The following is a 12331-nucleotide window of genomic DNA, read 5'->3' as shown; positions in this document are numbered from 1 at the left end:
TAAGTTAAGACTGTGTGAAAATGTAAAACAAATACTTTTAACGAGCATGGCTGGGCGTAGGAAGAGCATTTGTCACATATGGTGGTTGCCGTGACATCAAAGCGAGGGTTGAAAAAAAAAAGCAAGAAGGTAACATGTCAAATAACCAACTATCAATGTCTAAAACGTTTTTTTCTATTTTCACCGATCCAATCAATTCAGATGCTGAGAAAACAATAGATTAAGTATGAACTAAATGTTCCATAAGAAATGCTTTATTCTGAAAAGCAAGAGATAAAATTGTGTTAAATAAATTCATGGTTTCACTGTGTAATAATTCAATAAGAAAGATACTGAGTGGCCATTACAGAGAGGCAGATATATTGCTACATTACTAGAGGTATGATGAGCTTGCCATAAAAGGAGACTTCATTTAGTCTAGCCGCTCCAGTTTTAAGTTCATAATATGAGCCCTGCGAACAACGCCATGAATGTGTCCCACTACATCTATGATTTATTTTAACTTTTTTTTGTCACACTTTAGTGTTCATAAGGGAATAAATACAAAAAAAGCAGTGATCATTTCCCTTCATTAGGGGAAGAAGCTATCCATACCAACTGGGCTGGATGCAAAATATGATGCTCTTTAAATGTGATTAACCAAATTTAGTAGGGTTAGCAATCAACTGTTATATCGCTTTTTCTGGCAATCGTAAACAGAAATGCACAAGAAAATGCAAAAAAAAATACTTAAATTCCTTTTTAAAATAGGACAATAAATATTTTATTCCCTAAAATGCAATAACATAGCTTTCCTTTCAGTGTATGCATGCTCATTTGTACCAGGGGATGCAACTGCAGCTAAAAATCAATTACTAAATTGGGTGACAATTAATTCAATAACTCAGCCCTAAAATCTTTGAGGAAAACTTGATTTAATTTTTTCACTGTCCTATCAGACCAGTAAAGAAATCTCTTAGATACAGACTGATGTAACAGATGTAATTACTGATTAAAGTACAGCACTACCACATCCCTCTGTGAGGGTGGGATGACTCAAGCGAAGAGTAAACAGGAAACACATTATCTGCATAATGGATTTCTTATTCTTTTATTGATGGAGCTCCTGTAGTTCTAGTGAAAAAGCTTCTGAGCTCTTGCTTCAAGTGTGAAAATATTACTGCCTCGACATTCCTGGAAGAACCACCAGCACTTAATCAAATGCAAACAGGAAACTGTTTCCGGGGCTCTCAATATGGCTACTAAGGCAAGAAAAACACCTGCATCCATTTTATGAATTAGGCCAGCGAATCATAAACTGCAAACTCTCTCTGAAACAAGAGAGCTGAAGCACTCTTGTGGAAATCGCATGTGTTATTTAAATGACCCTGCTGTCTTGCCTTCTTGAAATAATTCACTCACCTTGGCCTGTTATCTAAAAATACATTCATGGCAGTAATGGTGAAAATAAGTCCTGAATTTGGATGGATGGATGGATGGACGGATGTAATCTAGCTGTAGTAGCAGTTAAATCCACTATCAGAAAATCCCATATGATCAATAATGCCATATGATCTCTCAAGTCTGGTAGGTGGCCATTGTTTTATGTGCTGATGTCAGAGTTAGATTTTTTTTGTGTGTTACATTATTAAGCTGTTTTTTAAATGTCTTGTCTTTTGATTCTTTTTTTTATATTTGTAACATATTTCTTAATATCAGACATACTCATGGATATTACTAGCATGAGCTACAAGCCTAGCTCATACTAGGCTTGCAGCTCATACTAGTTTAGTGAAACACAAAGTGAAATTTGAAAGTTGGTGTGAAGCTGTGCGCCCTTAAATTTGTCTTCTCAAATGTCTATCATTTCCTCAAATGTAAGAAGCAGAGTTTAAAGAGAAAAAAGCATATTCAAGCAAAGTCATCTATTTGCAGGAAATTACAACACGCACTTCAAATTTCCACATCAGCTATCACACAAGACTGAACCTCGGTGTTACATTTTAGCAAATTATGCTATTTCTCTTCGACAGATGGAGACCATCGTGGTGCGTCACACTGACACCGACATGAAACTGAACCTGTTCGTACTATGGCATCGACCACTAACAACGTTGAGAATCTTCACTCAGACAAAGTGGGGAAAACATCCTCATGGGCTGATTTTGCTCTTCAGGAGCGTCTAGGATATACTTTTGACACCTCTTCTGACCTCTTAATCCCCGCTTCGCTTCCCAAGAAAAAGCTGACAGATCATCAAAGTTCAGGCAAATCTAGCTTGCATTTTGTCATGCTCGGATTAAAGAATAAAAATGCAGAAGAAAGAAGCACAACTTCCCTTTCCCTCTTTGAACTTAACAAGAGAATGTGTTGCACAGCAGTCATGTAAAAGTAAAATGCTGCAAACCTGAAGGCAGGCACTTTACTTTGTGTGTTAGAAGATCTTCCTAAACAGTCGTAACAACAATTATTTTATGATATGCAGGCAGGGTGCATCTTTTAGAACTTTGTTGCACTAAATAGAATCAAGAAAATATTGGTACACAGCATGATGGTGTCCTTCAACCTGACAATTCAAATTGGTAGCTTTTTCGGGTATATCTTTTTTAAACAAATGACAAAAACAGACGGAAAAAAAGGATGAAGTGAATCGGTTCAGTTTCACATAGGAAGTGGGTACGGTGGCATTACCTCAGAATGAACCCTCTGAACGTGAGAGTGCAGGTTGCCCTTCTGGGAGAAGGATGCTGGGCAGAACATGCACATGTGAGGTTTCTCTCCCGTGTGTTTCACCATGTGAGTCTGCAGCACCACCTTCTGGTTGAAAGCCTTGTTGCAATGGGTGCACTTGTAGGGTCTTTCACCTGAAAATCAAAAGACAATCTGTTCAGACAGTAAATAATTTCCATCACTATGATAATTTCTGACGCAAAAGGAACAATGATAGCATAACTAGCATCTCTTTATGGGAGAAAAGTCAGAGCTGGAGCTTCTGCAGAAATCCCAAAGCAGCTCCAGACCTCATCGACTGACAGGCTGATTTGGATGCTGAGCTTCAACCGCCGCCGCTTATGGAGCAGAACCCATTAACACGTGGACGATCAACATGTGGATGAAAGCTGCTGCCGGCGGCATCATCCTCAACTCAGACAGATGAACGACCCTTAGAGCAACTGAAGCAGCGCATAAAAATTCTGCCCGCCCAGCTTTTTTGCATCGCAGATGAGCGATCAGACGTGTGCCGTCTTTCACCCCTGGATAAGAAAAGTTGGCTAACTCTGAGATGTTTTGTCAGGGAGAAATATCATTGATGCGGGAGCAGGACTACTCTGTCGGATATTGCCCAGATTTGCATTAATAGGGACATAAAAGACTCCAATCAAGAAGACAAACTGCCACATCTTCTATTTGTGTCAGCGTCTCGCACCTCACATGGCAGAAGGCTGAGCTTATGTTCAGGGAGTTCTCGATTAAAGCAATAAATCAGAAGCTAAAATACATCTGGTTGATTGGACCACATTCTAAGACGTGCAGCTAGTTAAAGTGTATTAACACACCCTTTAAACTTGCTCTGAACCAACACGCAATAGTGTATAACTTTGATTTAACCACCTATTATAAATGGCCTGCCAGTAGGTAATTTACCTCTTATCAATCAAACTACATACTCCATAATGCATTGCTGCAGCTACTTGTGTTTAAGGTTTTGAGATTTATAAGCAGGGTTTGGGAGTGTTTCTCCATGAGCAGATAAACTGAGCAAACTGCACAAGGAATTCTGGCAGCACTTTTCCCAGATATCCGGTTACATTCAGACTAGTCCTTGGATATTAAGATGGAGTTTACACAACAGCATTTTAAAGCAGCCGTCTGTGGAGATCCCCACACAGTTTCCTCCCTTCATCCCTGAGATGTTGTTCCAAATCCGCCTCCAGCAGTTGTTCTCTGTTACCACGGTGAACAAGAAGGCACACAGGAGCTGTCTTGCTGATGCACACTCCCAAGGCACTTTAAGAGTTTCCACTGCTCAGAACATTGAGTTAAACTGCTTAATTTGTTGTTGATTATACAACGCCCCGAGTGTCTTGAAGTCCAAGATTACTCTGGGCTCTTTTGTAGATTTATTTATACATTAACATATTTCCATGTAGATACACATTATTTCATTTATTTTATATTTAGATCATACTTAAATTACTTATAACATCACACTCATGTATATTTTTCTTTTTATAAATTTTATCTCACTAATGGTGATATTTGTATTTGCTAATATCTAATACTTTAAATAGAGAAGCTTGACAACAAATAAGCCAGTTCCCTTTTGGGGATCAATAAAGAACATTTTATTCAATTGTAATAAAGTGAAATAAATCCTTCTTTCAATACAGAAAACACACTTGAAAGCTCAACATTTCAGAGAAACACCATGTGTGGGTGAATGAATATACTCCTATTTTCCTGCAGCTTTTTTCTCCTGAAAATGAATGATCAGAGATGTGTGAGCGCAGAGGTTACCGAGTTTCTATGCTTTCCCACTCACCTGTGTGTATTCGTATGTGCCTGACAAGCTGGCTGGGCTTTTTGAAGGCCTTTCCGCAGTGATGGCAGCTGTTTGTGAACCCGCTGCGGTCGATGTTTTTCTTATAGTTTCTGGAGCTAGAGGACAGCGCCCTTTGAAGAAAAAGCATATAAAGATTGGTAAGCGGTTTTCGGTGGCATTCAGTTTGAAAAACCTTCCGCGGGACTGACAAAGAAAACATTAACTTTCAATCAGTCATTAGTATTTTAAGTCCATTTAAAGCAAATACTGATTTCTGGTTTTCTCTAATATATAAAAAGAAAAAAATGGGTAAGCAGGATCTTTTGCTTGGATTTAATTATTTACATAACTTGACATGCTAGATGCTAACACAAGTTAAAAAAAATGGTTAAAAGACAGTTTGTTTTTTGTGAGATACCTCGGTAGCCTGTTTAAATTTATTAGCACTGTATCAGGCACTTTTTTAGACCCAATTGGTGAGAGGACTCTGAGAATATCAACCCAGAATTGCTTTCCAAAAGAACACATACCTGAGGGGACATTTCTTCTGTTTGCATTCACACGGGCGATAAGAAGGCTGAACTAACATAATAGCCAGCCCAACAATAGATGTACAAGTCGCAACAAATTGTATTTCCCTTGCCAAACAAATGCTCAGCAAAGTCTAGAGTTCAGCGCCATCCAATTCTCTGTTTTACTTTCTCATTTCTAACAGCTAACAGGCAGAACTACCGCTTGCCAGAGCTCATTTTAGCACAGCTACTCTGCAAACATGTTGTTCTTGCTGGACAACATACAATGACTTGCAAAGTATTCACACCCCTAAAAACCATGATTGGTGAATGATGTTTTAATGTGGCAGAACAAAACACACTAGCACATATTTGTAATATTGAAGAAAGAAAGAAACATGCTTTTAAAAACTGTATACAACTAACTTCACAACTGAAAAACGGGATTATTATCCCGTTTTTCTCCCCCCAAAACATTATCTGTGCCACAAGATGGTGGTGCACGGTGTGCAGATGTCTTTACTCAGTGGTGCTGATTTTAAATGCACACCACACTTTTCAGATTTTTGCCAAATTTTCTTTCATATTCTGCAATTATTCACCACTTTGTGTATATATATATATATATATATATATATATATATATATATATATATATATATATATATATATATATATATATATATATATATATATATATATATATATATGTAATTTTTAATATAAAATTAAAGGGAAGTTTTGGCATGTTTTCCCATTTTTTTCCATGGAATAATCACATTGAATTTCTACAATAGGAAGACACTCAAAGCACTCGACTCCCGGACCCGACGACATTTGCCGCATGTCTTCCCCCCTCTCCTTCCCTGTTTCCTGTCAGCCTACTATCATATAAGGGACACTAGAGCCCACAAAAGACCCCCTGGAGGGGTAAAAAAAAAAAAAAAAAAAGTGAACAGGTGCATCTGTAGTTTTAAACTCGCTTTAGTTTTGAGCTCGGCTTACCTCATCTTGACGTGACTCTTTGTGTGCTCCCTCAGCTGCACGAACGTCTTGAACTCCTTGCTGCAGGTTTTGCAGGTGTACACCTTAATGCCAGAAAGCTCCTTCCGGTGCTCCTCCATGTGCAGCGAGAGCTGGCTCTGGAGGACGAACTCGTCGCCGCACTCCGCGCAGATGAGGTTCTGCAAAGAGCAGAGCCCTCAGAAACAATAACCAGTCAAGTTCGGCGTTGAACGCAAACCGGAGGAGGCGAGCTCACCTCCTCTTTCTTGTGCAGCATGACGTGGGATTTGAGGCCCGCGACACGGGAGAACTTCTTGTTGCAGACGGGGCAGGTGAAGTCGGACGTGTTGTGTGTGGACTTGTGCAGCGTGAGGTTGAACTCCACGTTGAACGTCTGCGGGCACTGGTCGCAGCGGTGAGGCTGCGGAGAGGAGGCAGAGGTTGTAATGTCATAGCAATAGCGCAGCCCAATAGCAGTCTCGCAAGTTTTCCTTCCTGAATCAGTTCATGTTGCCTTAACAGGTGGAAGAGACAGAGTCGATAGAGTAAATGTATCTTAAAAAAAAATAATAATAATAATAATACAGCAGCATTTTAAATGAGGTGAAAGTGGCACCAAAACTAATTTTCCTTTCCATCTGTGGGGTCGGCTGACTTCATTTATGAATCCAGTCAGTTAAACTGACTCCTGCGTCTCAGTCAGAGAGACAGACGGCGAGGCTGCCGCTCTTCAGCCTGGAGAGAATTCAAATCAAATGGAGTCCTTCCCTTTGAAAAGGCAGATAAGTACATGTGAAGCAAAGCGGGAGAGTGGGTTTTATTACTGTCTTTTTACATGAATAACAATCAGACAATCAAGCAGTTTTTCTGACCCACTGAGAGTAGGACCTGATGTCAAGCATTCAGGAAGAGAATAAGGGGCGTTGCTGTTCATGAAAAGAGGAAGATCAAAACTTAAATGCGACACGACAAATTTTTACCCCCAGGGCAAAAGTTGCCGCTGGCCAGTTAAATGGATCAAGGTATGCCAAGCTATTAAAAAAATATACATTATGGATTCCAAAGAGATGAAGTGACTCAACGAGTCCCTGCAAGGCTGTCTGAAGGCTGAGACTAAACGGAGGATTTTCAACTCTGTCTCCAACAACTCAACTCTGGCCATTCAACTGAATCCTAAATAAAAATGTGCTATGTGCTAAATCACATAGATCATTAATTTATGATCTATGTGATTTAGCAAGGGGTGTAATTATATTTTTTAGGGGGAGGGGTGGAAGAGGTTTAATTTAATAAATCAAAGCGTCATTTAAAAAGTGCTTTATGTATGAAAGGTTGTCTGTTTCTTTTTGGACAACTGTCACAAATTTGCATCAACCTTGTTTTGGTCTAAATACAGCCAAGTTATTAAACCCCCAGCCTATTTGTGGTTTACTATTCACTATTTATACATGGAAATTTTGCCTATTTGTGGACTTTCTCATAGAGCATATCTTAAATATTCAAAAGAAAATGCCTCTTGGAAAGCTGAACTACCTAGGCACATTGCTCCTTGAATTGCTGTTGGCTGAGATCTGCAAAGCAACCAATCAAGGAACGCCATTTATTTGCCTTGGCGCTGATTGACGGCAGCCCCAGTCAGAGCGGAGATAAGGAAAATTGTAGACATTAGCTTCTGCGATAGTGGTAAGACAGTTTCCACTGCAAGCAATGCATATTAAGATATATTTGGTGTTTGAATAAGCATTCTTAGATGGGGTCTCACCTAATAGTTAGCTATTCGGAAGCAGCAAACAGCCCTCAGAAATACTGTATTATAAACGACGGTTGATACATATGCAACCCATACGAAGACCCAAATTAGAAGTATTTTGCTGCAGTCTAGTGAAAGGAGTGTACAACATTCGGGGAATAAAAGAGGAAGTGAACACACCCTTTGACTAATTCCCAAAGAGTTGAAATAGCCTAACATGTCCAGGACAGGTTCTTTGAACGGTGTACACATTTCACAAGGTCAGAAGGATTCCTTAGGTTACAGAAATCCTGTTTCAGGAAAATACAAGTGGAGCAGAACAGTCCTGTAAAAATAGTACTTGTCATCATCAGTCAGAGCTATAATACGAAAATACAATACTGACCACTCTATTTCAGAGTGGTACTGAAAAACAGAGAGAGCAGATGCTGCTTTTCTGCACGTAACGGTATAGCTTCCTCCGAGTGAGTCATAGCAAGCCCATAAGAGTGGCTCAGGTAGCTACTGACATACCTCACACATGACAATCCCCTCTTCCTTTGTTTATGCGGCCACTGTGATAGCTCACAGTTGACAAAAAGGCACATCAGCACTCTCACACTTTTCATCGATACACAGCAAGTCTCAAGCAACTCTTATTTATCAGCACTTCAGTTCAAAGTCACTCCCCCACAGACATCTTCAATAAGCAGTGAGAGCAGAACTCTCTTATGTAGGACCACCAATAAAATACTGCCCTGCTGTACAGTTTGCTAAGAAATGCAGGGTGGACTTTACAAAAGCTGTGGTAGAGAACTGTGGGCCACATTTCAGTGTCAATAGATGGGCAAAGCTGGAAAGGTTTTCCCATGTAATTGCAGAAAAAAATGCTTCTAGAAAGTGTTGACCCAGGGCCTGAATATAAATATACACTTCACAGATTCACTATCGGTACAATTTTTTTTTTTTTAAAGAATGTAAATATTTCCTTCAACTTTTCAATTTTTATATAGTAGTTTTTATTTTTACTAAGCACTGTTATCAATTATTACGTGCGTTTTGCATAAAATAATACACTTAAATTTCCCACAGAGGGAAAAATAAAGGACTAATAAATTAAGAGATGTGAGGGGCACAACTAAAAAAAAAGATAGAATTTGTGTATGTGACTTCATCTACAAATGTATTTTTAGTTTTATAAGATTGTTTATTAGATTTTACATTTATGTCTTGACTGAAAAAGATGACTCTGTCTGTCGGTCTAAAATCTAAAACATGATTCTCTGGGGTGGCCTACATTATTCATGAGTGGGCCCCGGCCCCATCATAACCCCCCTCGGGGGCGCAACTGGATATAAGTACTTTAGCAATCTAATGTATGATCAAATGATAACTACAAAGTCAAGGTGTAAAAACCTAAATTGAAATAAATCAAATTTCCAGTAAGAATGTATGGTGAATATTTACCAAAATAATCATAAAGCGCATTTAGAGCAAACCTAAAAAAGACAAGAGGTTTTCCCACGGTTAGGCCAGTCCTACGCAGCGACCCGTAACTGAAGGCTCACACTTCATGAGATGCGGCTATACCTTATCGTTAAGCTCATGTTCACGGAGATGTTTCTGTAGCTTGCTTTCTTTGGTGAAGGTCTGGGAGCAAATGGTGCACTTCTTTTCCCGCGACCCATCACTGAAACCTGTAGGAGAAACAGAAACGGCGGTTCAAGAGGCTTTTTGAAGAACACATAAAGTTCTTGAGATGCAAAATCTTTTACATGAATCTATGCGGCAAAGACAGTATGTTTACTTGTTAAATAATTAACTAGATGCGTACTTTACCAAAGAGAAGAACAACGTTTTGATCTGACCCTAGTTCGAAAAGGAAGTCTCAAGACTTCCTTTTCTTTTCAAGGATGAAGAGAAGATCTTTATTGAGCAATAAACTACTTTCTTTACTAGAAATGACTAAGGAATATACCAGTCTGGATTTATTGAAAACCTCAGCACAGGGACAGAAACAGCAAGTGTCTGCTGCAGGAAAAGTATCAAGCGTGTATCACTGGATTTGATCAAATTTATCTCAATAATTAGGCTGGCATTTCTGAGAACATTTTTCCATCTGATTTTCAGGATAGATCTTCTACTGTGGCCACGGAAAACTTTTAGTTATCCTCAATAAAGATAATGTGTAGGAGGTGCCTCAGGGTTCCATCCTTGGACATCTCAGGTTTTTTCGGTGAAAACCTCTACCAATTTTGAAATCATCTAACCTTTAAGAAAGTCTGTCAATTTTAGCTAAAAGAGAATGAGAAAAAGTTATGTTTTTTCTCTTCTAAATTTACGTATTCCTCCTCGCTACACCTCTAAGATGATACAAAATGCATCAGCTAGACCTCTTACTTAAACTAAAAAAGGTAGAAAACATGGCACCTGTTTTTGTGTATATTTATTGGCTAATGCTGAATATCAAAATTGATTTTGCAATTCTTTGAAAGCCTGTTCTGGCATTGGTCAAAGCTTAGATTTGCTAACACCACACACTCGTGTGTGTGCAAAGTCCTAGGGTCAAAGCTTTTCTGACTTCTACAACACAAATAACAGCTAAAAACTAACCGTAAGCGATCTTGTTCAATTAGCCCAAAAATGATCTGTAACAGTCTGAAACAATCAGATTGGCAAATTCTCTCTCACCTTTAAAAACAATCAGAAACGTATACATTTGAAAGAAGGCTTTTTTGTGCCTCCAAACGTTTCTTAGAACTTCAAGGAGTTTAAAAAAAAATCTTATTTCATGTATTAAAATGTATCCATTGTTGCGTCTTAACTGATTTGTTTTTAAACCAAATTGCACTTCCTAATATTTTTTAACATGCTATATGGAGTTGGGCTCAAAAATGTTAAGCAGATTTACATTTATATGATTTTGATTCAGCCAAAAATGGTTGGAAATGATAAAGCATGTTAAAATATTATATTTTAACAAACAGCATCTCAAACACCCCTCTAAATAAACAATAGAAAAGCCTTTATTGGTGTTACAGCATTTGCTTGCTGTGACAAACCCTTTTAGATGTCTTTCACAATAAGGTCCAAGACTAAAGATAAAACTACTCAGTGCCATCACTAATCTTCAGTTCCTGACTCAACAAGGTTTAGATTTTCTTTCAGAGCATGTTGGAAAAATTAAACGATTGCTTTAAATGTACGGGATGAATATTTTTTAGTCTAAGTGTCAATGGAGTTTATTGCTATAGTTGTTCTTGCTCACAAAAACTGCACAAATAGCACTCCAAATATTGAGTATTCACTTTATTCAAATCATCTGTTTTGGGTGGAACTCATTCAACTTGGTATCAGTTCTTCACCGGGTGCAACACGCCCACTTTAGCTGCTTTCCGACACTTTTTTAACAGGTTGGTCGGGCAAAGCGATTGCATCTTAATGTATTCACTAACGTGGGTTGTCTATTTGACTATATCTTTAAATTTTGCACCACCTCTCTAACGTGTCATTTAAACTGAAAAGCCAAACGTACCATAACAATGCATGTCGTCAGATACAACCCGTAAATGACGACTAAACTAATGCAATTCTACATTTATGTCGTCACGTCGTGACAACTGAGGCTGGTACAACTTTTTTGTAACGAGCTGAATCCATGAGAACCTGGAAAGCCTCACCACGGCGCTCCACAGCAACAAACTAACCACGGCAAACAGTTTAGCGTGCTAACTGTGATGCTAATAGTGGCAAAGCGAGCTAGTTAGCAACATTAGGCTAACAACGAACTCCGTATAAACAAATATTACCTTTAAAAAGGCTAACTCTAACCAACACTAAGCGGTACCACAGCTTGCTCCGCTCCTCACGGACACCAATTTACACTGGAAGCCAATAAGAAGAGCCACCGAAACGTTATTAATATCATTCCGCCTCAATCACTCCTTCGCCGCACAAAGCAAAGCCCACACGCAATACTATATCCGGGGACTATATACACTACATTCAAGTGTTAATAAATAGGCTGCGGAGATACTTGGCAAAATAATACCCGGCTTTTTGGATAGCCCATAATAAGTGCTATTTATTTCTTGCATTTTGGTACTTGTTACCTGTTTCGTCCTTTCTATCTAGGTTCAGTTTGCGAGGCCGGCCCCGCGGCATAGTTCCTGTGCTCAAGACGGTTGTGCTGTGAACGATTCGCTTCCAAAATGGCGATTCGATCATCTGTAGACAGTAGCGACTCAATGAAGGCTCTCAAATACACGGAGTAGAGAGACATCTACTGTTTGTCACAACGTACATGCAGTTTCAGAAACACGCTAAGCTTTGTAGAGATGAGCACATAGTTATACTATAAATAAGTGCGCTTGTTGAAATATTTGGGAATGACGTTCAAATTTCAAATATGGTCTCATAGAGGGATGGGATCACTTCAAAGATCAGTCAAAGAAATGAAAGCTATCTTAAAGTCTTTTGATATTTATAGGCTACTGAAAGGTAAATTAACACAAACTTTATGTAGATACAAATGTTCTTCAAAACTTTATTTCAGAAAAGCAT

The 12331-nt window shown here is 38.8% G+C and overlaps 1 protein-coding gene across 2 annotated transcripts in view; it reads right to left on the bottom strand.

Annotated features, from left to right (window-relative positions):
* znf236 (zinc finger protein 236) overlaps window positions 1–11964 on the bottom strand; it is a 57595-nt gene extending 45631 nt beyond the window's left edge. For both annotated transcript variants that reach the window (XM_023330738.1, XM_023330739.1), the window contains exons 1-6: window positions 11881–11964; window positions 9359–9465; window positions 6296–6460; window positions 6040–6218; window positions 4523–4653; window positions 2671–2843 (exon numbers count right to left, since the gene is read on the bottom strand). In XM_023330738.1, coding sequence (XP_023186506.1) covers window positions 2671–2843; window positions 4523–4653; window positions 6040–6218; window positions 6296–6460; window positions 9359–9465; window positions 11881–11932 — 807 coding nt within the window. In that variant the 5' untranslated portion in view covers window positions 11933–11964. The remainder of the gene's footprint in view (window positions 1–2670; window positions 2844–4522; window positions 4654–6039; window positions 6219–6295; window positions 6461–9358; window positions 9466–11880) is intronic.
* Between the last annotated feature and the right edge of the window lie 367 nt (window positions 11965–12331).

Source organism: Xiphophorus maculatus, chromosome 3 (genome assembly GCF_002775205.1).
Source record: "Xiphophorus maculatus strain JP 163 A chromosome 3, X_maculatus-5.0-male, whole genome shotgun sequence".
Taxonomy (NCBI): Eukaryota; Metazoa; Chordata; class Actinopteri; order Cyprinodontiformes; family Poeciliidae; genus Xiphophorus; species Xiphophorus maculatus.
The sequence above is the reverse complement of the archived record's forward strand: the minus strand, read 5'-3'. Positions and strand labels throughout refer to the sequence as shown.